The 27,887-nt window shown below is 40.6% G+C and overlaps 1 protein-coding gene across 1 annotated transcript in view; it reads left to right on the top strand.

The window, feature by feature from the left end:
• Nucleotides 1-27,650, top strand: part of LPGAT1 (lysophosphatidylglycerol acyltransferase 1) — a 60,865-nt gene extending 33,215 nt beyond the window's left edge. Inside the window, exons 6-9 of the mRNA XM_064709071.1 lie at nt 2,044-2,317; nt 10,865-10,991; nt 18,195-18,301; nt 21,734-27,650. Coding sequence (XP_064565141.1) covers nt 2,044-2,317; nt 10,865-10,991; nt 18,195-18,301; nt 21,734-21,885 — 660 coding nt within the window. The 3' untranslated portion in view covers nt 21,886-27,650. The remainder of the gene's footprint in view (nt 1-2,043; nt 2,318-10,864; nt 10,992-18,194; nt 18,302-21,733) is intronic.
• Nucleotides 27,651-27,887: the final 237 nt, after the last annotated feature.

Genomic DNA, 27,887 nt, shown 5'->3' with positions numbered 1-27,887 from the left:
CCTTATATTTGGAACATCATGGTGTTATGGGACTTACTTATCACGTTGTGGTTGGTTTGCACGATGAAATAGCTTTGCTGTGAAGTGTATATTTGAGGAGGTCTTTGTTGTGAAGCTGCTTTATTTTACAAGCTGTTTTTATTATTTGCATAGACACAGATGATAATGGAATCCAGTTGTGAATGGAGCCTATTATGAGAGAGGTGTACAAGCAAAATACATGGGCAGTCCTTTTTATCTCTGTTTCTGAGCACGCCTCTCATCTTCCCTTAGTGACCTTGAAGCCATGCAGGGAGTCTGTCTGGTTAGGTCACTTGTGGCTGCAAAGTTTCAAACTAGGAAAGGCAGCATGGTCCCTTTTGATGGTGATGTAGTAGTGGATCAATTAAAGGTGGTGATGGACCTGTGTAAATAGTAATTAATTGGTTCTTGAAGGGTAATTATTATTTGAGCATTAGGAAAGAATGTCTGTTGAGTTCAACATCTGAAATATTAATGAATGAGACCTTCAGATTATTTCATACAGCTTGGGTAAGGTTTTTTGTTGTGTGGCTGCTGTTGATCAAACTGCACTCTCCAAGTAGTAACTCAGGAGGCCAATGAAAAGCATGAACCTGTTTCCAGTTACATGAACTGCAATATCCATCATACATGTTTCTTTGCTCTCCTTATTCCTTTGTCTGAACATAAAATGTGTAGAGAGCCAGAGAGAATTAATGAATTTTCACATTGCAGAGAAGTTAATTCACCCAAAATGAAATAAAGAAATGCCTAATCACAGCAGGATGCAGCTGAAGTGAGATTCACTAACACTAGAGGCATGGTTAGAAAACAAAGGTCTCTAGAGGCACACAGCTGTGTATTGTGAGAGGATGGATGGAAGGAGCAGGGTTGGATGCTGTGTAAAATATAAATCTGTTCCAATAGGTAGAATTTACAACATGCACATTTTGAGGTACACAAGTCTGTCACCTTGTTAGTTACAGTTTCTGAGTGTGGGGTTGCAATTCCAGTCACAAAATCAAACCATCCCTGAGCTGCAAAAACAAAGGCTTTTCCTCATTTTTGTAAAGTGGCTGACATAGACAGCATCACAGATACAATGATGTCATTGTGAGTCTAAAGATAAGCCAATTGAAAATATAATGTTTCTAGGCTGTCAGCCTTTGGGTGTGGCAGAATACTTCATTTGAGTGAGCAATGGTCCTTTGCCTAACTCTAGTAATATTTGGATTATTATTGTTCACTGCTCTTTTCTTAACTACTGTGCTATCCTGGAGTCCTGTGGTCTGATATAAGAAAGGGCTGGCTTAACTGAGGACTTGGATGTTGCTTTATAACTGCATTGATATGAGCAGGCAGAGCCTTTTCCTTCACTCTCATGCTAAGTTGGAAGTAATTGCAGTGGGGAGACTTAAATGTAGGAGAAGCACTTTCACAAAAGTCACTTTTAGTAAAATACTATCTTTCATTCAACCCCACATGTTCCCTCTTCCTTCCTCTGACCAAAAAACCCAGCTAACCACCAAACAGTGCAATGTTTGTGACAGTGTTGTTGACATTTCAGAGAATTAAAATCACCTCTGCTGAGGAGAGCTTTAATTTTTCCCTCCTGTGTCTTTTGAGTGATTTGACAAGGTCACTTTGAAACACTCAAAAATGCTAATTAATGTAAAGAGATTCCTCTGAAAATTTGGATAGCTTGGTGCATGCAGAGATGGGAAGAGGAAAGATTGTTCCTGAAGATATTTGTGCAGTAATTAAGGCTGTATCTTACTGTTCTTGAATGAAGAAGTTGTCCTAATGCACCACAGAGGAGAAATGAGTGGGTCATTGGAGCAGGGCAGATCTGAGGTCTGTGGTTCTGCTGGGCTAACCCAGCTGAGGTCCATAGGCCTCCAGCAGGCACTTCAAGGAGAACGTTGATTTTTATTGTCTCAGGAGCTTATTTTTATCTCTGAAAACCTTAGAAGTATAATAATTATGTCTGATGTTACCTCTTTAAAGCAATCATTTTATTTGGATAATGTTTTATCCTTACAGGGGAGAACACACCGTGACCAGCAGCTCGTGTTACTCAAAGATCATCTAGAAAAATATTACAGGAGCCGCGATAGGAAATGGATTGTTTTATTTCCAGAGGGTGGCTTTCTTAGGAAAAGAAGAGAAACAAGCCAGGCATTTGCCAAGAAAAACAATTTGCCATTTCTTAAGCATGTCACCCTGCCAAGACTTGGGGCAACACAAGTCATTCTGAAGACGCTTGTAGCGCCACAAGAAAATGGAACTCCACCAGCTGGAGATGGTGTGAGAAGAGGTAAAGATCACTTCACTCTGTGGGTATAAAGCAAATTAAATGTCAGAGACTTGAGTTTAAAAATACATTGTGTAGAATTGGTCTCTTTAAATATCAAATACATTGTAAAAATATTTTCATAATTAGTTTTAGTTCACTGACTTTAGTTTTGATGTTGAGACAAAAGAAACCACCTTAGTTTTAATTTGATTTAGTTTGTGGTGTGGCTGCATGAGTGCTTGGCTTGGCTTGGCTCACATGATGGGTGAAGCAGATACTGGAATAAGCACCCAGGGTGAGCAAGAAGGTGATCTACTCTTTTGGATAAGATTGATGGTTTGCACTGGTTTGTGACAGCATGGAACTGTAGTAGAAGTATTTCTGGAATATGCTGGCTATGTTCATATTTTTATTCCAGGCTTTAGGAGTTTCTTTGCATCCACTGCTGTGTACATTATTCCTCTTTTCCACTGAGTTCAGGTCCTTCTGTTCTGTTCAGATCTTTGTGTTGCCTGTGCCCATTGTTGCTGGAGTTAACTCTCACTGATCACTAGATTTGAGGGGTTGTTTTGGCTGTCATGTCAGAACAGTTACGAGGGAATAAGAATATTCCTGCAACATTATTGTTCTGGGTGCCTGGGCTATAGGGGAGGGATATAAATAATGCCTGTAGTTATGGGATGTGGTGCTTTAGTCTCTTGGTTTTTAAAATTAACTTCTTGGCATGTTCAAGAGCAGGGTTAGATCTTTCTTAACTTCCTTGTGGATTTCTGTTACTTATTAAAGAAACAATGGATTGAGGGGTTGTGGTAGTTTCTTATTGATGGGTGGGGCTGGTGTTTCACAGCCAAATTCTGATAATCATTTAGCAATTTGAAACAAAGATCATTACTAATGAAGCCACATAGGCAACAGACTTTGGATTATTTTCTGTCTGAAGTTCAACTCTCAGGGTTAGCAAGAACCCTTGTATAGAAATTGCTTCCACGTTTTTAGTTTTGAAGTTATTCTTGTCAAAAGAGGAAATAAATTGAGATGATGTTCTTGGAGAAGTGAAGGTAGGATTTAAAATGAGATGAAAAATCAAGCTGTGGAATGCACCAGAGTATTTCCTGTCAGGCTACATCAGCAAAGAAAGGCTGAAGAAAGCTCTTGTCATAAAATATCTTAGGTTTAAAAGAGAGAAACTGAATACCCTGGTCCTTGTTAAAAAGTTTGGGTTTTTCTGAGGAGAAAAGTTTGGCCTGTTCCTGTTCTATTTCTTGCTGTCTTAAAAAGGTATGGAGAGTAAGAATTTCCCCAAATTAATGATAAGTTGTCTGGTTCTGGAGGGAGGCCAAAAGTGCTTGTTAGATACCAATTTTATATTTCCCTATTCTTAGGTTGCTATCAACTTAGCTGAACATTGAACTTGGCTTCCTTTTTTTTCCTTCTGAGTGGCATCATTCAGACTCTAGAGAAATGAGCAGTTGATAGTAGTGGACCTAACTGGGTACTAAAATAAAGCAATTCTCTCAGAAATAAAATGGAACCATATTGTCCATCCTACTCAAGAAAAGATAATTGGACAAAAATAGGAATGAAATGTGTGGGTTTAGCTGTCATTCTTTCATAGTAATGGACTCGAAAATGTACTAAAAGGGATGAAAAAGAAAAGTGAAAGTAAATTTTGTGTGCTTTGGAAAAGTAGTATTTGATACATAGTGACACTGATTTTTTTATGTCCTCTCTTCTTTTAAGCTCACAAAAATAGTTCCAGTATTTTAAACTTCCCTTTCAGAGATGTATGAAATATTAGTTCTTGATTGTATCTTGTATAAGAGTCTTCCTCTCATCTGTTGCTTTCTGAATGCTTTTATTGGTCTCTTGCCACGTCAGAAAATGTTTGTTCAGTTGAATGAAATATAGTTCTGTAAATTGCTATCATTATAATATAAAGTTAGAAGTCTGACAAAGTTAGTGAATATCTTTACTTTTAATCTTTTCTATCTTTTCCCTTTTTTTAATCCCACGAAAAACCCATGTCAGTGCAATGAAGCTTCCCTCCTATGCAGGTGGCCCTTGTTGAGCTGTGGGTGCCAGAGCCAGGTGTAGTGCACAGAGTAAAGGCTTTGCCAGGGGCTGCCATAGAGACTGCCTGTAAACCTTTTGAAAGTACATGATAACTCTTCTCCTTTGCGTGGGAAGGGGTTTCTCTATCAGCAGCATCACACTTGAGCTTCATGGTTTGCTGGACACATTTTTCATATGCAACACTTCTTGTGGTCTGTACTATCTTAACAGTGTTCCTGGAGTTCTGGCTTGCCAAATTATTCAGTTTGCTATCAAAAGCTTTCTACTCCATTATTTATTATTCTCCCTGTCTTTTTGTTTCCACCAAGCTTTATTGATGCTCATGGTAATTCACCTTCCTCTCCCACATGAATTTAGTTCAATTGGTTTATAGATTAAGAGTTTTCCTCATCAAAAATTATGTCCCCTTCCCGTTGAGTTTCCTTGGTAGCTATTTTAACGTTGAGTCATGATACACAGTTCTGTTCTTGACTGCTAACATTTTATTAGTACTTAATTCATTTTAAATGATCCTTGTAGCTTTTATACTGTTGTAAATTTGATACCATTCTACTTTCTCAGCTGGAGAGATGTATAAAACTGGGTGAAAGATGAAAAGATGACAAAGGAAACTAGAATAAAAGGTGGTTTGTCCTTAATGCACTGCTATCACAGTTTGACACAAACCAAGTTAGATACAGTTGTTTGATTGTGTCACAGCCCAGCTGGCTTTTGTATGTCACATGTCACTGAAGCTGTGGCCTTCAAGTTGTAGTTCAAGAATTGAGCTAATTGTAGCTCAGTGCTACATCATCTGTCCTGCTCCAAGGCCTCTGATCTGATTTATGGCATCCCTTTGGTAGAGGTGGGTTCATGTTGAGAAGTGCAAGGTTCAGTAACCTCCCCAAAAATTCATTAGTCTTAATTATGATCTTAATATCCAATCTCCTTTTCAATTTATTTTTATGCTAGTAATGAACTTCTCACAGATTAGGAGCTGATTCTTCCTCTGTAAAGTGACAAGGAAGAAAAGGAATGAAGGAAGTGACAAGGAAGAAAAAATGTTCCTGAGCTATACAATTAATGCTGTTTGATAATTCTTGTACTTAAAGTGATCAGTTCTTTATCAGGGGCTTTTCCAGGACAAGAAGTCTCTATTGTCTTAATTTTTTCTTCTTAACAGTTTTCTTTCATATTTAAAAGAAGTACCACCTTCATTGGAGTGAATTTTAACTTATTGCTGGTAAATACTAAATTAAGTTACTGAAATGCTTATTGCTTTTGCTGCCTTTTGAAACTCTTGTTTAGGTTAACAAAGTTATGTAATTGTATTTCTAAAATAATAGAAGGAATGAAAAACATAGGAGAGGTAGTGCAGGCATTTGGTAGCATGAGCACTGTTGAAGCTGAATAATGCAGAGAATGTAGGTAAGTGATGTCTGGCCCTGAAAAGAGAGTTTAAGGTACTTCTGATGTCTGATGAAAGCCTCCAGATGGGACAAATGGGCCAGCCCTGCATCCCAGAAGAAGTTCTTAGTGCAGAATAGAAAATGGGCGGTATAAAAACTCTTGGTGAGCAGCCATCATCACCCTTAGCCAGTAGTGACCCAGGGGTGTGTTCACAGGGGTATTTTACAGCTTTTTGAAATTTTTTTAGCACAACACTTACTCTTTGACATGGTTGCAAATACACTGTTTCTTCACTTGATAAGAATTGATTTTGTGAGTTTCAGAACTATCAAAATGTTCTAAATGCCAAAAGCTGACAATTCAAAGGAGTTTGGAGCTATTGTTCTTCAAAGATGCACATTCCAGAGCTTATTTTTGATCAAACTTGCTCTAGTGTGTTTTTTAAAGTCTGTTTTATTTTACCATGCAGCAATTTTTTGTCTGATAAGAGGTTACTATAGTTAGAGCCATAATGAAATCTTACCTTACTGTTTTCAAATGCGGCAGAGTACATTCAGTTCTGATGCTGGTTCTCTTGGAGAAATTAAATTTTCACTTCTGCAGGGTTGTAAATTGAACTACATAATCGATTTTTTTAAAAATCAAACTTTTTCATTCACTGTTACCTGAGGAACGTGACTTGAATAACATGTGAGAAAGCTTTTGATTGTTGTTTTTCTTCCCCCTGGAAAAAAAGACTTCTTGTTTTGTTCCAGGTGGTTTGTTGCATGAAAATCTTGGAATGATGAGTAATATGTTCAGTCTGAGAGTTAATCTTTGGAGAAAAAAGTTGATTCTGGGGCCAGTGATCCAGCTGATCACACAAGGACAAGCAGAGAACAAGGGACAAGCCACAGGAACAGATTGCTGTGCAGGGAGAGCCAGCAGCCCCTTGGGCTGCATTCAGAGTGGTGCAAGTGTTCAGGAAACCACACCTGCATACTGGTGAATGCTAACAAATACTTTCTTTTCCAAGTGCAAGCTGCAGTCCTCAGGTGCACACCTGGCTGGTGCATTCCTTCCACTCTGAATCCAGTGTGGCAGTGTGACACCATCCAGAGCTCAGCTGGAGGCAAGCCTTCCTGCTGAACTCTGTCTGTGGTTTATTCTTTTTCTCAGTGGCAAACACTGACGGCCTGCTGGTGGGTTTGAGGGGCTCTGTGCATCGTCTGATCTGGTGTTTAGCAGGAGCTGACCCCAGGAAATAGCAACCCTAGGAAGGACAAAGTGGGGGAGTGAAGAGAAGCTCTGAACCCCCATAAATTTGTGATTGTAGACAGTCAGGTTGTGAAAGGACTTGAGAGGATGACAGCTCGAGTGCCTTGAAGACTCTGATGTTGAGTTACTTCTAAGTAGATAGGGAACAACTTAATACCTTTGAATCCACAGTGAAGAAGATAGTTGTGAGGATTTGCCTCTGCTGATGATTTGGAAAAAAGCCCAAAACCCCAAACAACAAACAAGTTAGGAAGCTGTTTAAATTTAACTTTTGATTTTTTTTTTTTTTTTGTCTAGGCCAGAAAGCTGCTGTTCCATGTGATTGTTCAGTTTTGTCTTAGCACTCATAAGACAAGTATGTACCGTTCACACTAAGGTACCTCACTGCTGCAGGGTTTGGGTGCTGCTGTGCAGGCAGGTGCCTGTGGGCATGTTCAGAAGATTTATGTGGTATTTCAAAAGAATCAGACTGTTAACATTTTCAAGGAGTTTGAAAAATCTGTATCTTGTGCTGGAAGTGACAAGCAGACTGACACTGCAGCAGAAAAACCAGTGCTTGCAGAGATCAGCTGAAGTATGGTCTGTGCAGCAGCTTCTTCTGCTGGAGCCTCTGACAGCCAGGCTGCTCAGGCTTTCAGCAGGTACTAGAAATGAAAGATAAGAGTGCCTTTCAATGGGAGGCAGAAAGTTGGAAGAGTTTGGCTGTCAGAAGGTGTGGCTGAGTTGGCCAAGGCAAGCTGGCTGAGAGGAGTTCTTTAGCACAGGTATGTGCAGCTCCCTGGTTTCTCAGGTGCAAATGCCAGACCTGAGATTCACACCATGTTATAACTAATGCAGCAGGCTTTGGTTTGAGCTCCTGTTCATGTGCTCCATTTAAGAAATAATAGGGTTTATTCTGGCTCAGAGGTCTGCTTACACCAAGCAGCATCCTTGGAGATGGCTAGGTACCACTCCTTTGTGTTTTGGGCAGTTGCCAGTTTCTTTTCCAGTTTCAGGATCTGTCAGAGCTCCTGGGCTTTAAAATAAACTCGCTTATGAGCAGGTTGCAACACAGTATAACCCCTCCCTCCCCCCCAAAAAAATTACAAGATGTATTTCAAAATTAATTTTCCTAAATCCTTGGTGATGTAGGTTTTTTTGGCAGTCATGTATCTTGGATGATTATGTAAGGCTTATTTTAAAGCAGAGCATGCACCAATACAGTGATTTGAGAGCACGTGGAGGTAGCTGCACTAACACCTGCTTGCTCTAAAAGGAGGTCTCTGATGTTGCTGACAGAACTTTTTTTTCCTGGCCCTCGGTTTCTGGTGGGCTGTCTGGTTTTTTCCCTCACCCTGCCCTGACAAGGGTTGGAGGTGAGTTTGGAGCTGGACTGAAGAATCCAGTGCTCAGCAGCTCTCTCCACAAAAGCAGAAGGTAGGAAATCAGCACAGCAGAGAACTGCCGGAGTCTTCCCTTAATGAAGTGCAAACCATTATCCACTGGAAGAACAGCTTTAAATATAGCTAAATATTGAATAAATTATTTTGAAACACTTTACTGTAAATAATTAGAAAATGTGCCCATATTCATCTGGCACTTTTTCGAGGCAATTAATGATCTTTGTTGCTTACTCACTTAGGCAATTTAACTTTGGCAATTTACTTGCCTTTATCCATTCTTGCTTTACATCTGGGAAAATAATAACTTGAATGACTTTGTTTCAAAATCTATTTCTAAATTAATACTTCTGTTGATTTAATATTAATTTCATATTGGCTCTTCTCTGATTCATTGCTACTTTTAAAATGAAGCACTCTGTAGTTAGTGCTTTTCTTAAGAGAGACTTGACAAGCACTCTGTCATGATGCTGGCAAGCCTGCAGCCTCCAGTTCTCATTTCATGTGTCTGTCAGGGCTCTAAAATGCTGTATTTCCAGAAGGTAATGCTGAATGCTTCAGCATGACCTATGCAGCTTGCCCTGGGTCAAGTTTTGGAATAGTATGTTGCGTGCTGCTAAGAACTCATAATCGAAATTTTAGGAAATGCTGTCTAGCCCTGTTGGAGTAGTGCATTTGTAATGAAGCAGTACAACTCCACTGATGAGCAGACAGCAAGAAAACACTGTCTGCTTGTTAAAATAATTGATAGATAGATGTGACAGCATTGCTGTAATTTTCACACTTAATTAAATTAAATGCAAATGAAATGAAATGAAGTGCAGGTAGAAACTCACAAGCCTTTCCTTGCGTGCACATTCTAGCTGGAGTCAGGAACTGTGGCTCAGGGTGCTGCTCAGACCCAGTGCTGCAGATTTCTTCAGGTGTGTGGTAGGTCTGTAAAATCAGATGGCCACTCTGGGCACGGCCACACTCTAGCCCAACATCGTGTCCATGACTCCAGGTGGATTGCAGAGTGAGAACACAGCAAGCAGCCCTCACACTTCTCACACAGACTCTCCAAGTTTCTGGCAGTTTCCTGTGTGGTGGGTTTCCCAAGCCAGGTTGGGATTTCTGCCTGGTTAGTTAACCCTCCATGGTTTTTCAGTTCCCTCTTGATCCCAGCTCCTGGCATCTTTGACACCCTTTAGCAAGAGATTCCCAAATTTTTTTTCCCCCTCTGCACAGAGAATCATTTCTCTGTTTGCTATGAAAACTTTTCCTCTTGGCTGAATTTTGAGTGTCTGTCCTTGTATAGGGAAGGATGGTGAACAGTCAATCCCATACATGTTCTTGGTGCTGACAATGTTCTTGTCAACCTTTGTTACATTTCTTTTGTAGCTTTCTCAGCTGCAGGCTTGAAGAGTATTGTACTTTGTACTAAAAGCTAACACTTCTTACATGCTCTTGCCCATGGGTGGCTGTTTGTGATAGTCAGCTTTTTAAATCCTTAGAGATACTGCCTGGTGTGGTGTGAGCATGTTGTACTGGTGTGTCAGGCAGTAAGTGAGCATTACTCTGCTGGCCTGGGTACAGTGTGACCTCAAACACAGGACAGCTCCAGAACAGAGAGAAAATTCACAGGCTAAACTCCAGGTGCCATCTTGGCAGTGTGGCCTTCCTTCTTGGTTTGCTCTGCAGATCTGCTGCTCTCCTCTTAGCAAACCTGTGAATTGAAGACATGCCAGAGAGGGGTTCTTGATTTATGACCTGAACTGTTGCTGGTTTTAACTTATGTTCAGATTTTAATAGAGTCATGGAATATTCTTAGTTGGAAGGGACCCACAGATTTGATTCTCTTTACTCATCTTAATAGCAAATATTTTCACCTCCTTTGATCCTTTTTCCAGTTTCTAAGTGGGCTGAGCAGCATATGAGCATGTACTGGGTCAGCCTCTCCTGGAACCTTGTGGGTGCAGTATCTTCCCCAGTGTGAAATCTGACCAGCTCCTGTTCCTTGCTTTCTTACCCTGAGCACGCCCTGAAGGTGATGCTTTTCCTCTTCATCCTGCAACTCACATTTTTAAGAGCCTTTGAGGGATCTGAATGGCTGCTGTTCCCTCAGTGATCTTTTAGAAAGGCCCAGGTGCACATGTGCTTGAAGTGCAGACCCAGAAGCTTGGATGTTTATTTTGGGATTTTTCCTTTTGGTGAATGGGGGGAAGCACCTGACCATGGGGCCAAGATGTCTGTGACTGTACTCAAACCTGGTGAGTGAACTTGTTCTATGTACCACAGTATCTAAGAAAAACAGAAATAACCATGATATAAAATCTAGGTCCAGCTGAAGTTTGTAAGGGTGTTTCTGTGCCCTGTAATGAAATATGGATTTGATTTTTGATGGTCTTATTTGTGCCTCATACCTCAGGAAGTGATATAAAAATTGCATAACTCTCAAATAAGTGATGTGAAATTTTCTTTTTGTTCCTAGAGAGCAAATCCAAAGGCCTCCAGTGGGTGATAGATACAACCATTGCATATCCCAAAGGTGAACCTATAGACATCCAGACCTGGATTCTTGGCTACCGACAACCAGCAGTGACACACGTACATTACAGGTGGGAAATGAGGCTGCTCCTCCTGCCCTGAGCTCAAGGATTCACAAATCCCTTGTGGCATTTCAGGATAGGGGAAATCAGGAGCAGTGGGAGTGGGATTTTTGTGTGGGCAGCTCATATTATTTAAACACAATATATCTTTTTTTTTAAAGTTTAGTGACTATTCTGTATCTTAGGACAGACATTTAAGTTTTGAACTCATGTCCTGTGGTTGAATAGACTTGTGGGGAATATATCTAAAGACTAGGTCATCTTTAGTGTTAAGGTGCTGCTAAACCCAACTTTTTAAAACTTTGTTTTTAGTAATGACAACTAAATAAAAATCACTGTTGTTAAGTAAACAGATTTCCTAATAAAATATTCTATTTAACTTTCTGACAAAGAAATGCCAGCTTTTTCACTCGAAGAATAATTTTAAGTAGTTGAGCAAAGCAACTGGAAAAAGCAGCTTGTAAAAGTTACAGCTCTCATTGACAGCTGGGATGGGAGACTATTAAAACTTCTCTCCTCAGCAGTTCTTTGTCTCAAGACCTAAACTGATGGAGAGAAGTTGAATTTTGCTTTTAGTTTACAGTGAATTTCAAGTCACTCCAGTAGTATTTTAACACTTCCTATACTAAGTAAGGTGTTGCATTTTATCCCAAAATCACATTATTTTGTCTTACTCCCTCTTGATGATTTGGAGAGCTTTTTTTACAGAAAGCTTTCAAGTATTCTTGTGTGGATCCCCTGGGTGGCAGTTTAAGTGGGAATGACCTTCTCCATCATCACAGCTGTGGCAGTGTTGTGTGATGCAGAGTACAGGAGCTGTGTTTAAATCTGTCCTTACTTTTTATAGAAAGCTGCCTTCCAAGTTTCCCTGAAGGTGAACATACTTACACCCTAATTTATGTAAGATAGCATTATATCTGTTGTCCTTTATTCAGGTCACCTTAGTACTCTCTCAGATCTCTGGGATAATTGCAAGTTGAATGTATTTAGAATTCTTCTGAAAAATATTTCCAAAAATACATTCTTTGAAAACAACAGTAAGTTAATGTAAGTTGAATTAATTTCCTGCTTCTAAATGTATATTCAGACCTTTCTTTGATCACAAGCATAAATATGATGCAACCTTTTTTGCATTGAACTTGAATGTTGAAGTTCTTGTAGTACTGAAATTCTAAGAAAAATATAAATTTTTTTTTTTTGAGTGTAAGTTTGTTATTTTATTCCAGAGGGTCTAAGTCACTGGGTTAGGCAGGGCAAGCCTCTCTGTTTGACTGCTTTCTGTATATTTTTAATAACCTCTGTTTGTCATGGCTGACCCTGTAAGAACAGTTGAAGTGTGTCCCAGATGGAAAGCCGTGCAGTATCTCTCCCTGGCCAGACACAGAGTGTGATGGCTCTGAAAGGAGCCCAGAGTGTCTTGGGTTTGCCTGGAGCTCATTCTGTCCTCCAGTCCTGGTAGTTCTTGGGGCACATGGCCCCTGCACTCTGAGGTGGGTGCAGGTTTGGCACATGGATGTCCTCTGAAATTTTCTTTAAATGTACATCTAGTCTGTCTGTACTGGTGTTACACTTTTTGGCATTTAGTGAAATAAAACCTTGCTCATTTTTTGTAATTTGGAATGTCTTGGGAGATAACATTTGAAATAAATTTTAAGGGTAATTTGGAAGAGAGCACAATAGTTTCTCATGTAGTTTCTTGTAACTGAGTTATAGCGGGGAAAAAAGCACCCCTTTGGAATAAGTGAAGAATAGTTTTGTCCAAATGCCATCTGTACTGTATGGAAGGAGAATCAGGATTTAAACATGCTTATTCCCTTTTAGAGTAGTCCAGAGCGAGGTATTGATGTCTGACAGCAGCGGGGAAAAAAGGAGCCTTTTCTGTGCCACTCAAACTGGAGCAGAAGAGACTGCGGAGCTGCTTTTGTTCTGGTGGCTCAGTCAGCCCCTTCTGCTGTGCCCCTGGATCATCACCTGTCTCTTTCTGCTTTACAGACTGTAAAATCTGGTGGTTGCCTTTTCTCATAGCCTGGGCCCTTGCTGCAGGATTATTTCTTTTTCATCCTGCTCAGGGAGCAACAGAAGAGAACACAGCAAGGAGCCTTATGTTATAATTTTTAGGTGCTTTTCTGGCTGGTGGAAATGGCAGAGAAGGCTTGGTTTAATCCAGTAATCTTTTTTTTTTTGAAATCTCAGTTTTGATAATGAGTTGAACCTTGCTTTTCAAACTTCAATTTTCAGTACAAATGACACAATTTTCAGAAGTTCATAATTAGGCTAAGCTGTGGCCTGGTTTTCCTCAGAATGTCAAAAGGAACCTCCCTAGAAAAAAGAAGAGTTACCACTTTGGATCTAACAACACCAGGTGTGAGAACTTTACCCATCTATTGAACAGCTTTTTGATCCTGACTGACTTTCCTCATAACTTACTGGAAAGTGCTGCAAAACTCAGTTTGCTCTGTAAAATATAATACTCAAGAAAATATCTAATGAACTTCCTCCAGGCCAAATGGCACTGGGATTTTTGTGGGAGATGTCAGTCCATCTGGTGCAAAGCCTGTCAAACTAGAGGCTTCACTGTAAGACCTGCCTTGTCATGAGTCTGTTGGAAAGGTTTGCTTGTTCTTCTCACAGAGTTTAGGTTTATGCTTGGCTCATTGTGTGCTGTGTGTTGCCTGTAAATCCAGACTCACTGCAATTGCTCTCAGCAGAAATAAGCTGAGTGCTTTGGTGTCCATATAGCAAGGCCATGGACTGGCTGCCCTTCTCAGCTCCCACCATTTCTGTGCCATGAGTCGAGTCTGGGGTTTGTTTCTTTTCATTTCACACCAGGCACTTGTTTAGTTTGATTGGTTTGGTGTTTCTTAGCTGAACACCAGCTTTCTCCAGCAATGATTTCTTGTGTGCTGCAGTTCTGTTGGCAGAACCTGAGACCTGCAAATATAAACCCCCAGGCTGTGAAGCTGGCTCGGTGCTCAGCATCCCCTCAGCCAGGGATGGTGTGGGGCTGGTTTTTGCCTTGGTTTCCTGCATCCTGCAGGGTGGTGCCCTTGGCTGCTCCCATGCCACGTCTGGGCTGTGTGACAGTGGCTGTGTGCAGCAGCCCTGACGTCAGAGCCAGCCTGAGTCAGCTGTGACGCAGGGCTGGCCGTGCATGGCGGTGTCACACACGCTGCTCCAGCTCTGTCCCCTTTCCTCCCCTGCCAGCCTTTGTGCTGTGCCCCTGCTGAAACAAGCTGTCAGCTGCTGAGCAAGTTCTATTTTTGTGTCTGCATTGATACAGAGCTATTGAAATAAGCCAGGCTCCGAGCTATAAATAAGATGAAGTGCATTGTGATTGCTGAATGAATGTTGCAGAAGGGCATCCCGTTTGGCAGTGTATTTTAATGCGCTTTTTTACGCAAGTGACTTATTTTTGGTCATGCCTGACATCTACCAACAGCCTCCAGTGTCCTGGCTTTATTTAGAGCCATTGAAGCAGCAAATATTATCATGACTTATATGGAGTAGCAAGTAATACAGGACTTCAGTTCAGGGTAGGACAGGTGATAAAAGGCAGTTAGTAGTTAAAGTGGTAGCTATGAATTTCAGAATTTAAATACAGAGGTTGTTTCTCCATTAAGGACAACTTAAAATAGAGAAATGTTTCTAAATATTTCTGAAAATCCTTTGGTGTCTTCTGAGAAACAGCCTATCAGTAGCTAATTCTCCACAATTCTCACATATGCCAGCACGTCTTTGGCAGTTAGATCTCCTTGTTTTTAAAATCCTTTTTTTTTCCCTTGGGCTGTCATTTATTGTAATAGAATCTGGTTTGGGACATGGACACAAATGTGTGTAGCAGTTTAAGAAGTGGCCATCCCTCAGTCAGGTACCCAGACTGTCCCTGCAGCTGCTGCCACCTCCAGCTGCAGGGTGGTGCTTCATTACTGGAAGAAGTAATGAAGCAGATTCCCATTGAAATGTGTCTTTATTTCCACCACCACTTTTCACTTCCCAGGGTGCAGCCTATGCTGCCACTGCTTTTAGCCCCTTCCCCACTTTTCCTGGGGACAGAAAATCAGCTGTTCCTGTGATGAGGAGCAAAAAAAGGTATTTCCATTCTGCTTGAATTTTCTGGTCAACTTCTTATCCAGTCCTATTAAATTCCTTGTTTGCCCACACTAGGAATAAAGATGCTCTTATTTTAATGAATGTGAAGTTGGTTTTGTCCAAAAGCTAGAAAGATCCAAGTGCCCCAGAGACTCCAGGAGCTCCAGATGTTACATGTTGATGTTATTCCTTGCCTTGGCAGTTCTGTGCAATGAAATTTTATTCCCCTGAGGAGATAAGCAAGCTGTTTGCTTCCAATGGCATTCCTGATCCTGCACACCCAAAGGTGGGGTAGAGCCAAGCTGATGCTCATGCCTGACCACATGGACACCTGTTTCCCTGTCTCACTGAAAATAAGGAATTTTCTTCTCCATCTTTTAACACTGGACCTGGCAGATGCCAGCATGCAGCGGTGGGGATGACCCTGCTCCTGTCAGAGCAGTGGCTCTCTGCTGTTCTTTTGGATTGCCTGTGTGGGGAGTTCTGTAACAGTAGACTTGCTCACTCACCTTCCTGAACCCAGTCTCCTTCAAGAGAGTGTTCTTGTAAAACACAGATGCCAGCTGAGCCATCTGATGGGCAGAGAACCATGGCATTAGCAGTATGTTTAGTTTAAATATAGGAGGGTTTAACTTTGCCTTATCAAGTACAGAAAGGGCTTCTTTCCAGAGTTTGAGGATTTTTTTTAAATATTTAATCTCTAATTTAGATCAGTCATTAGTAAGAATGTTCTGCTGGTAAAAATAACTCTGGATAATCTAAAAATACATTTGAAAATGCTTCTAAATACACCAGCACTTACCATTGCTGAGTGTGGCAGCCAGTGTAGCATTACTGGAAAACCAGTTGTTTTTCAGTCTGTTCATGTTTGTTCAGTCTGGGTGTAGCAGTGGCTGCTTCTCAGACTTCAGAGCAGCAGAGTTTATCTCCAGAGATTGAAGCATTCTGGCAGCATTATTGATCCACACAAGAGCCTGGATGGATTCAAGCAGGGAATTGGTGTGCAGTGCTTCCATTAGTCTCTCACAGAGCTGCTATCACCTGTGCTACTGCACTGCTCCATTAAAGTGCCAGCTCAGAAATTGTTTTAGCAGGTATCTTGCAAGATCCTGTGATGTTTCCAGATTAGGAGGAATGTTCTTGACAAAACAGAGTTGTTTCCCATTAGGTCAGGGAGAAGTGAAGGCAGAGATGAAGAATATCTTACAGTCTACAATGGAGACTGCATGTGAAGCCAGGTAACCCTGCACTTCTGTCCTGAGGCAACACACGTTCTCTTAGTTGTGAGCCCTCTTAAAACCTGTGTAAGCAAGCATCTGTCCTTCAAAAATGCTCTCTGAAACACAACATTCAGTTGCTGAGCCTTTTATCTCTTCACAGCAGCTTGGCAGAAGAGAATAAAAATAGTGCTTGGCAGGCCAGTTGTGTTTGGGGACACAGAGTAAGTCTTTCTTAGTGTTCTGCCCTCAACAAAATAGTTCTTACTCTGTGGGTGTGTTTTTTACTTGCTGCTAGGTGGTTTAATTTTAACCTGCTGTACAGCATCTGGGCTTCAAGATAAAATAGTTCTTTGTTTGTCTTTGTTCCTAATATGCAGACTGAAAACTTGAGCTGATTACTGAAGCGCCATTTCATAACATTTGTCTTTGGGCAAAGACTTTCCTTCAAACTCTGTTTTATCTGAGATAACAGTTGCTAATTTCTGGTTACCAAGACTGGCTTTACTGGAGCATAGAGAGCTCCACAGTGCCAGGAGGGTGTAGGTAGAGTTACTCCAAAGGCTACAGAGATAGCTGAATTCATGGTGATACCATGGTGTGTAAATAAAGCCGTTCATCTCCTTATATTGAAGTTGTCTTTGTATGCCAAAGCACTGTGGTTTGTAATTCACTCCTTAGAGCAATGCTTGCTGCTTGACTCCTCCATTTCCAGCTTATTTTTCCATGCATCAGACTGAAAGGAGGAAGGACAGATGACAAATGAACAAAGCTGGCAAAGATGTTGAAATTATAACAGCAACAAAGCATTCTTCAGAAGTGCCTTATTTTCTTATTCTGAAATTCCTGTATGTGTCCAGAGACTTCCCAGATGATTGTGGTGTTACTTCCAATTCTTTGCAGTATGATCAGTTGAGAAAGACTGTGTTGAAAATGAAATGGAAATTCACTAATGAAAATAGAAGCATGGTGTAAATGAGAAGCTCAGTGGAAAGAGAAACCTACAGTAAAGGCCTTGCATTTCAGAGTGTGAATTTTCCAGGTTAGCCTGACACACAAATCTCTCCTGCCTTGGCCTGCCAGTACAACACTATGGAAGTGTAAGTTCTTGTATATATCAAAAGGCACTGAGGGTCTGCTGAGGAGGTTTCACACTTACTGTGAGATTGGAAATTCTATTTTGAAATAATCCAGTGAGGTGTGGTGGGTAATTTGGGAGTTTCAGGGTGTGTGTACCCCAGTGAATTCTGCTCTGGATGTCTGTTTTTCTAAGCTACCTAATATTCAGCATAGAAGTACCAAAACACTAACAATTCTCCCATTGGTGTTTTTAAAACAGAGCAGCAATATTTGAGTACAGGGTCAGTTTTCAGTGTAAAATGTGCCTTGTAAATTCCAGAGAAAGCTGCCAGCATCCTTTGAAAAGCACAGAGAGCTTGTTTTCTGGGATGTGGCAGAGCTGTTGGTGCTTAGTGATGTCATTATGTGGCTTCTGCCTGCTCAATTGTTTCTTCAAAGCTGTGAATTAACTTTCTCATTTTTTTATTTCTTTCATTCCTCTTGGTTTGTATTCTTCTTAGGGAATAGTAATATAGTGTGGTGGTATTCTATTAAAAAAAAGAACAAACCAGTGCCTTAGTAGTTTTTATCAAAAGCTGTAGTGCAGCATTTGGTGGAGACTGATGCCAGTGTCTTCTGTGTGGTTCTGGATGGCAGCCTGGAGTTTCCCACTCTTGTACCCTTCATGCCTCTGTGATCTGTGAGTTGGAGAGAGTGCAAATCATGCAGCTAGATTTATACAAAAGTCTTGTTCTCTCTGGTTTGTGGTGGGCTGGGGCAGAAGAGTTTTGTTCTCCACATGCAGAATACATTTGCTAGGTTTAATTTGTGTTTGTTTCTTTGATAGGATTTTTCCAGTGAAGGATGTACCTTTAGAGCCTGAAGCTCTCACAAACTGGCTGTATCAACGATTCATTGAAAAGGAGAACCTCTTGACACATTTCTATGAAACAGGTAGGATGATACCTAGCAGAGAGAACTGTGCTTTGCTAATGGCTTTCCTTACAAGGATCTCAGAATGGTTCAGGAATGTGTAATTCCTTTGCATGTGTGATACAATTATTGCTATTTATTACTGCTTTTTATGTGGCAAAAAGTATGATTAAAGAATTATCTAGGAAAGGTAAATTACCTGGGCAACATTAGAAGTAGGGTAGCATTTGGGAGCTGTCAAAAAAGTAACACACAGCTCAGCTGTGAAATGTGCTGCTCTGGGACTTCATGGCAAAGCTCCATGATTGAAGCATGATTGGAAGGGCCTGTGAGAATTACATGGCTCACTTTCTGGAGCTGTGATCTGCAGCCCTGTGCATCACAGTTGTTGATGAGAAGTGTTCAGTGTCTCAAATCAGCTGAGTTTAGTATTCCTGGGTGACTGTGTTAAATGAAGATGCTTCTTCTGTGAGGTGATTTATTGCAAAGTCTGCTTTAATTTAGTTTTGAGTACCTAATTTATCAATCCAAATGCTTAAAGAGAGTAATAGAATTCTTTAACAACCCACAGTTGTATTCTGTTTTATGAAATGTTGCTGTCACTCAGCCACCATTGATGGCAGAGTTCAGACTGTGCTATATAAATCACATCCAAATGTATATATTGGACTTTATTAGACAAATAACTTTGTGAATATATTTTAAAATACACATGTAGCAAATACATTGTAAAGAATTCTTTGTTTTGTGACATTATTTTATGCTATTTCAATAAGTCATACCTAGAAAATCTAACTAGTCCAGAATTTCTGAGAGTATAATTAATATAATCAGGTTTATTCATTAAAATGCACTACCAAAATAGCATAATTGGTAATAATTTGCCAGTGCAATCAGTATGAATTAATAAAGACATGTTTTAAATGTAAATGCTGTGACATAGGACCTTATTAGGCATAAATTAGTATAATTTAGAGTTACTGCCATTTATACTTTTTGAGAACTTGCTTGCATTGCTTTAGTTGGCCTATTGAAAAAGTGCTGCTGCAGTTTTTGGGAACCCCTTGGAAAAGTCCTGAGGTTGACTCTGAGAGGAGTCCCTGAGGCTGCTCAAGAGCCAGCTTTGTACTCACCTGGCACATGGTCACAGGAGGGGGTGGTTTTAAGACTTAGGGCTGTTTCTGTTCGAATCAATCATTATTATTGTTATCATTATATTATTCTACAATACACACTACTTGGGAACTACTCTCTCTTAATAAAGCTTACTTCAAAAAGCTGGAGTAACATTTAGTGCTCTGTGAAACTTTAAAAGGTTGCATTGACTAAGCCAAGAATTCATTTCTTGGCTTACTTTTATTTGGGGAAGAGAAAGAAACAAAGCCCAGAGCACCTTTCTCCATTTTGCTGTACTCTTAAGTGTCAAGAACTTAAATAATCTGTAATATTAGACCTCTGAAAATCCAAACCAAAAGAAAAAGTATGCCTACAATTTGACATTAAGCTAATCCCATAATTATTTACAGGTGCATTTTGCACATTTCATTTATAAAATTAGAACCATTTCAAGTTAATAGCTGCAGGTAACAGACTCCTGTTTTAGGCAGTTAGTGGAAAACTTGTATTGGCAAGTTCTTGATTTCTCTGAACTCTTCAGCAAGACAACCTTGAACCCTGCAGTAACACAAGTGAGATTTCATTTAGCAGGACAAAAACCCTTGGGGACCAATTAAGGAAAAAACTCCAACCATAAACTAGGAGCAGTTGGAAAAGAGTGATGATGTACTGAAATCATTGTGCTGCTCCTTGCCTGTGCTCAGAAGCCAAGTGGTGTGAGGTGATGAAAAGAGTAAGGAATGGCTTCCCTAATGCTATGCAACACTCCTTGTTGTGCCAGATCAGAAACCTCATCTGGAAGTCTGCATACTGTCCATTCTCCCTGTCAAGGAATATAAATGGAACTGGGAAGAGGGACAGCTAATCAGAGCTGAGATTAAGGGAAGGTGGAGTTGTTTCTGTGAAGGACAGCTAAAAGTACTTGGCTTGTCTCAGCTGGGAAAGGGAAGGGGCAGAGCTGCCTTGGGAGGGAGAGGGGGGACAGCTCTCCCTACCTACCAGGGAAAAAGAAAAGGTATTTAAAGCAGAGGTCAGTGTTGGTACAGAAAAACAAATGGGCCATGGAAGAACAAATCTAGCCTAGAGTGGCCAGATAGAAGCTTAGCTGTGAGTTACTGGGGAATAATGATGTAGCAGATCTGCCCAAGTGTGAAATACCTGCCAGGGAGAGGTGGATGGGGCTCATCAAGGATGCTTTTAGGCTTTTTCCTTGTTTGCTTTTTTTTTTTTTTAATTAAGAGCATTCATGCAGGAAGAAAAGCTTTGTCTCAAATGCTTGATTGCAGTTCTTCCAGTGATTGCAAATGTGAAGCACAGAGATAAGCTGCTGATGGTATCTAATTGCCCAAATTGTGTGGTTCCCAAGATTAAAAATTGACATTGCTACATCTTTACTCTTTGAATCATTAATTTCATTTTCTTCTGAGAGAAGTTGAGACTCCATAATGCTGCATCAAGTACATTATCTTCTCTGGTGTAATTCAGAGTTTTCTATCCCCTGTTCGGGATTAACAGCAATAAAAGTGCTTTGTGTCATCAAGTCTTTGTGCATCTCAGTACAGTGTAACACAGATGATTTAATATGCTGATGTAAATATATGCAGAAAGTTTGCTTGCAGTCATAAAACTCTGATGTATTCAGGCACATTTAATTTAGTGTTGCAAGTGAGAAAAAGTCAAAGTATGAAAAAACCAAATTTTATTGTCAGATGAATCTCTTCGAGTCTTTCCCATCTAAGCAAGGATTTCAGCAAAGAATTTCTGGAAAGCTCCATGCCAATGATAATATTTCCTTAGTCAGTATGACTGAGTGTTCAAACACTATGTGGGAACTGTTCTTTAAAGAAGGGGTGTTGTGTGTGTATTTACATTTTCAAGAGGAACCTCAAGAACATATGTGTGTTGCTTTTTCACAGTATTCAGTATCGCCACCAAACAGCTTTAGAGTTTAATATGGAATCCATTCAATTTGATCATGGAGGTACTAATAGAACTTCAAAAATAACACAAAATTTAGTTGACAGTTGGATCTCTCTGCAAAGGTTGAGTACAGTGATAGCAGCTTCTAAGGAAAGCTTTCAAGTTTATGCTTAAAGTTTATAAGGAAATCAAAATTACTCTTATTAATTAAGGGATTGTGTTTTGGTTTGGGGATTTTTATTTTCTTGAAGGCTTCTGGAGAATCTTTCATAAATTTGACAGCATTAGAGCATAGAGCAGTACCCAGTTAATTGTGTGTGGGCACCATTGCTGGGACAAGCAGTAGAGAAGCTATAAAGTGCATTAAGGCTGTCATCCCTGGGCAAAGCATTAAATGTGTTTTCTTTTCTCTTGCAGGAGCTTTTCCACCACCCCAGGGTCAGACAAAAGCGATTTCTCGGGAGATGACCCTCAGTAACCTGTGGCTGGTTGCCATACAATCTTTTGCATTTTTGTCAGGAGGGATGTGGTACTGCCTCTTTCAGTATTTGTACCATTGCCTATTTTAAAAGTGGAATGGGACCTGAGGACACAATGGGAATCCAGGCTCTTGCAAATGAGTATCATGTTGTATGTGCAAATGTGAATATTCAAGAGTAAAGGAAAATACTGGATGGACTTTTACCTCTCTTTGGGGGAATTTTAAACTCCACTAAAAGTGAAGATCAGTAACATAGTGACCTGATGATGTATTATTTTAAGAATTGTCTGTATTTTTAAAAATGTATACTCTCACCCACACTTAAGCAAATTCAGCATTTGGACAAAAGGTGCAATCGTACAACCACCGTAGAAGAATGTCTGTGACAAGAAAGCTTTGTCACCACAAGTATTTCTTGGCATTGTAGTTAGAGCTCAGAAAATTCAGCAACTTGTCTCTTCAGTAGTGTGTACAGCATTGGTGTGGTAGAGATTCCTCATTTGCACAACGTGTACTTTACTGCAGCTCATTGTGCTGGAGTCAGAATCCTCAGCAGAGCTGTGGAGGTGTCCTTGTGGCTACGCAGTCAGCAGTTGTTGTAGCAGACACATCGATCTGAGCCCAACACCCAAATAAGATCTGGTGTCAGGTCTGTCCTCTGAGGCCCTGGTCCTCACACAAGCATTGCAGCATCACAGTGTGATTAAAAGCTGTCCACGTGGGATGAATCAGCCCATCCTTGCTGTGGTCTTGCCATCAGCTCTCCAAGTTCCATGTGCTACCAGTGTCTCGTGTTATAGGGAAACTTGGAAAATACAAAGTCACTCGGTTCAATTCCCTTTTTGCTCAGAATGCAGCTAAACCCTCACCATCAGTTTTGAAAATGCACTTTCCAAGGTGAAAAGTCAGTGAAGGAAAGACATAAAACGTAGGGAACAGAGGGAAGCTTTATTTGTCACACATTGGAAGGCAGAGCAATTCTAGCTGTTTCTGAAGGTCTGTTGGTGCTGCTGGTGATTTTTAGCCACATTTGTATTTTGTATACTGCAGTCCAACCAAGGTGACCTTGGAGTGGTTTATAGAGGCCTTTTTCTCCCTGCTAGTTGCAACAGTGCTAAATATACTTGTGGGAGAGTTTCAATAATTAAATGCCAACCATCTTAATGTTTTGCTAAGGAGAAATAGAAGAAAAACTAGTTTCATAAAAAGAAAAAAAATAGGTAAAATTGCTATCATAAATCTGTAGGAAGATACTACTGAAAAAATAAGTATGGTAAATATTCTGAATAACTACATGGAGGGCAGTATTAATTAGCTCACCACTAAAATCTTACTGGAATAAGGAGGGGTTGAACTGAAGGGCAGATGGGAACAGAGGACACTTTCAGATGTGTAGTGCAGGATCCTTTTGAAAGGATGTCAGTGATGCACAGCCTTACTTCTGGCAGGTCTGGTTGGCATTGTGTTTATGTGATTATGCACAGATTTGCGAGAACGGTTCCTAAAATAAAACTAATCTCTCTAAATACAGGCAGGGTAGCCAGAACTTCAGATGTTGGCATGCTGCCTTCTACAGAGTAATTTTGTTGAGAACAAAGTAAGCCCTCAGTAGTTTTGGCTCTGAGCTAGCAATATTGATTCCCCTTCTGTCTCCCTCTGCTGCTACATGAATCACAGGAGGTGGTGTGCAGAATACAAAACCTTGCCAGTGTTCTCTTTCTGTGGGGGGGGCGAAGAGCCTACCAAAACACGAGGCAGTGCCAATTTCCCCTGGCTTTGTGGAAAAATACTTTGTCAAATACGCCATCCCTGCCCCTCCTCGTGCAGCAGTGGTTGCTCAGTGGGAATGGATGCAAAATGACACCACAGTGAGGTCTCCTGAAGTGTGTGTTCCCTGCCTGACTCCACAGGAGGCTGGAGGAAAAGTACAGTGGTTGCCAATAGCTTCATGTTTGAGGCAGGATGCTGTTTATAAATACCATCTCTGCACCTGAATTCTGGTGTAACCATTAAAAAGAGGTAGCTGTGCCATGACAGGGAAGGGAGTCCATGGAGTTTTGTTGTTTCATGTTGTTCTTGCTGAAGTTCAGCTGATGGAATGAATGTATTTAATCTGCCATTTGACAGGGGGGTGTTGGGGCAGCCCAGCACTGCTGTGTGTAAGTGGTTGTTTCTGCTGCCCATGGGACTGACTCTTTCAACTCCAAAAGGCAGGTGGCAAGCTACTCACTTGCTGTCCTCCCCCATGTAGTTTGATCAGAACCACAGAGATGCCCAGAGTACAGCTCATTTTATTTTGAGCTAGGACAGACTGGACTGATGCAAAAAGGGAAGTTTATATAAGCAGAATGCACAGCAGTTACTCCCATCAGGAGATTGTTCCTTATAGACCCTGTGAACGCCATGTAAGAGCATCTTGTTTTGTCAAATGCAGTATTTTTATTTTCCCAGTGGGTTGCAGTCAGTAGCAAGTGTTCACGTGCTGCCTCAAGAAATGGGCACTGCACAGTCATGTTTCAGACAAGCGTTTGATTGATCTGGTCCTGTTCATTTTCACTTTGTTCCTCTGTAGTTCTTACTCTTACAAGAGGTTTGTTTCCAAGCACTGGTTGTTGTTTCAGTAGGGTGTGGAAACAGTGTCAGTCCCAGGCTTCTCTTGTGCCTGCACTGGGAATTGTGAAGAATGCCTGACACACAGCTCTGTACAGCCAAGTTGTGGGTGACACCAGAATGAAACTGTGGGAAAGCAACACCAGAGGAGCCTCCCAGCATGATCCTGGATGCTGCTTCATGAAAGATAATAAATTGGATAAAATAAGTTTTGCTATGAAGGGAAGAATGTAAAATGGATACAGTATGTAGGAAATTCAGTGCTAAAAATACCGTGCTGGTCCAGACTGTCTGGAGCTTAGCAGGTGAGTCTGTAAAACACAAATTTCTGTCTGCTGCAGTTTGGTTCTACCTTCTGGCACTTGGCTGCAGTTCTGGGCATTTTGCTGCACCATCCATGGGTTGCCTCCTCTGGAGAGTTCAAAATGTGTTTTGCTAGAAACATGAATGAACTGTACAGCTGATCACAAATTAATATCACATTGAATTTATATTAGGGGAAAAATAATGGAAAAATGTGTAAAATTATCAAAAATGAAAAATTCACAGAAAAAATTCCAACTGAAAGCTGTTGCACACAGAAGTGAGAACAGAGCAATCTGAGTGCATTGCAGATAATAAAAATAAAGATGGTTCTCTGCCAGGGTTGCCCACAAAACATCTCCACGTTTCTATGTTTAATTGTTCATAAAGAAGTTGTTAGAGTTGAAGTTGTGTCAGTCCTCACGGTTTAGCTTTGCTGCTCTGTGAATCCCATGATGTGAAGAGCACCTGTCCATCCACACCAAGCAGTTTCCTCAGTGCCCTGGGGTGAGTGCGCCGTCATTTCAGTCTCACTTGGGTTCCACGTGTGGTTCTGTTGAATCTTGCCACAGTTGTGTTTCTTTTTCTTCTTCTTTTTGTTTTTTTCCTTTTTTAAAGTTGCTATCACCAGATGTTGAAAAGTGAAATTTCAGTTTACCTTGATTTCCTGGAAAATGAAAAGCTTCCCTCTCCCTCCTCCCTCCGCGTCACAAATAAGGTGCATCTTCTTGCAGTAAAAATAAAGCGATCACTGTGGTACTGTTCTTGTTCACTTGGCTTGCAGATGGTAGAACTTTTATTTGTGTGACACTGCCATAAAGTGCTGTTAACTTTTCTCACCTGTTTGTACAAGATAATAACAGATACCGATCACTGTGTGTGACAGGATTCAACTGCTCCGCTTTGCCTTGACGTAAATTTTGGGACCAAAGGTACCTAAAACTGGGATTTCCAAACCACGAGCCCAGGCTTGGATGCATTCTCTTGACAGTCAGCTGAAGATTTTGTGGTGATCTGATACAATCACACAAAATAGTTATACATCTGGGGTTCTGTATTTTTTGGAAATAATGGAGCCATATGAAATAAAGGGTTATTTTGCAAAATTGCATACTTGATAGTTTTTACACTTCTTTTAAAAAACAAATGGGAAGAGCAAAATGGAAACCATACTCTGGTTCAAAATGTCTGCATACATTAGAAATGCTTCTGAGCAGCTCTGCTTTTTCTGTAAGAGCTGTAGACTGCCTGGCTGTGATAGAAGTCATCATTGGAAGGACTTTATGCATTTTAAAGTTAGACCTTTTATTTTATCATGAGATAATGAAGTAATTATTCACTGAACAACTGTCCTATTAAAATGAGCTAGTTACTTAAAATTACTCCACCATGATGTTCATACTGTATGATGAAAAGGGTTTTTTTATAGCAGTTATCTTCACCTCCAGTTTTCTCCTTCCCTTCTCTGTTACCTGCATTTTTTTTTCATGTGGTAAAATGTGGAAACCTGGAGTGACTGTCAATGGTTTTGCAAAGGGCTGGTGATGTTTGGAATTATTTTGCTGAATTTATTTCATTGGGTATTTTTTTATAAAATCTTTCCAGTAACCAAGATGTCTTTCAGAAATGTAGAAAGATACCAGAAGCAGCATTTCTCTTTCTTTTCCCTGGGCTGGGGTTTTTTTTTTTTGGTTCGGTTTGGTTTTTTTCTTGTTTTGGTTTTTTGTTTGTTTGGTTTTTATTTGTTTGGTTTTGGGAGTTTTGGGGTTTTTTGGGGTTTTGTTTTGGTTTTTTGGGGTTTTGTTGTTGTGGGGAGTTTTTAGTTTGTTTGGGGTTTTTTTGTTTGTTTGTTCTTTGTTTTGGTTTTTTTGCTGTGGCAAAAATACAGTTGATTTTTTTTCAAGACTATTTCATGTGCTTCTGATCCTTAATATATGAGAAGATTTTCTTTGATGGTTGTATTTATTGTGCTTATAACTAATGGATACACAACTTTTACTGTGCTTACCATAAACACAACAAATAGTAAAATAACTCTTGGGTTCACTGTACAGCTGCAGTGTTAATTTGTGACAGATAACATTGCTTATTAGGAAGGACACAGAGACAAATGTTTCAGTGCCAGAGGTGGCAAGTGTGGAGCACGAGGGGAGAGAGGGGGCAGCAGCTTCTGCAGCCCTCACTCACTGCAGCACCCGCTGGAAGCTGTGCCAGTGCCCAGCTGCAGAGTTCCTCTGGAAGCCACTGTAGCCATGAGTCTTCTTACAGTTTCTGAGAGCTGAGGGCACGCCAAGAGCAGAACCTGAGCCCCCTTGAGCCTGGTTTGCCTCCTAGAAGGATGTGGCTCTAGCCTTGCTGGGGAGAGGCTGTTGTCGTGGTGAGATCCATAGTTTTAAAGAGGGATCTGATTTTAAGCAACCCCAGCTGGGCAGAGCAATGCCGGGTGGGACAGCCCCACCCGTTCTGCAGCCCTGGCACCTCTGGAGTTCAGTGCTGGGGCCCAGTTCTGCAATGTCTGGTGAAGGGAAAAGGAACTCTTGGAGCACCGTGAGACATCTCGCACAATTCCAAACAGCGCCATAGTTGTAGTGATGTCTACCTCTTTGTTTCCCATCTGGGTTTTGTCTTGTTTTTCTGTGTGGTGTTTTTCTGTGTGGGGTGGGGGGAACTGGGGAGTGGGAGGGAAAACTTGAAATCTGAATATTAAGACACTGGTGGGGTATCCAGTGCTTACCAGCCGTGTTGTCATATTGAAAAAGCCATTGTTTTTAATTCCTGCCTAGTATGAAATGTTTGTTTTTAAAAAATCCTTCCTGCTGGAAAGAAAAATGTATTTTTAAAAAGAAAAAACATCCCTCTTGGCTATAAGAATGTCAGCTGTATGAGTTGTGACCATATCATGACATGCTGATCAGATAAATAAATTTTTATCTCTCAGGACTCTATTGTCATTTTTGCTGTTCTTGTAACTATCAGCTTTTCTGAAAGGATGCTCTTCATTCTTAAAGACCACTAATTTCAGCAGAAACAGCAAATTTAAAAGGTATGTGAATGTCTTGAGTGCCTACTCTGGTTTACAAAAAAAACGTTTTTGTCTTGATTTAACAAAAAAAAAATCATCCTGTGAAAAATAATGAAAGGTTACAGGTAACAAACCAGGCCCCTGAGGTGCTCAGG

This window comes from Zonotrichia leucophrys, chromosome 3, assembly GCF_028769735.1.
Source record: "Zonotrichia leucophrys gambelii isolate GWCS_2022_RI chromosome 3, RI_Zleu_2.0, whole genome shotgun sequence".
In the NCBI taxonomy this organism is placed as follows: Eukaryota; Metazoa; Chordata; class Aves; order Passeriformes; family Passerellidae; genus Zonotrichia; species Zonotrichia leucophrys.
This window is presented reverse-complemented; position numbering and strand designations above follow the sequence as displayed.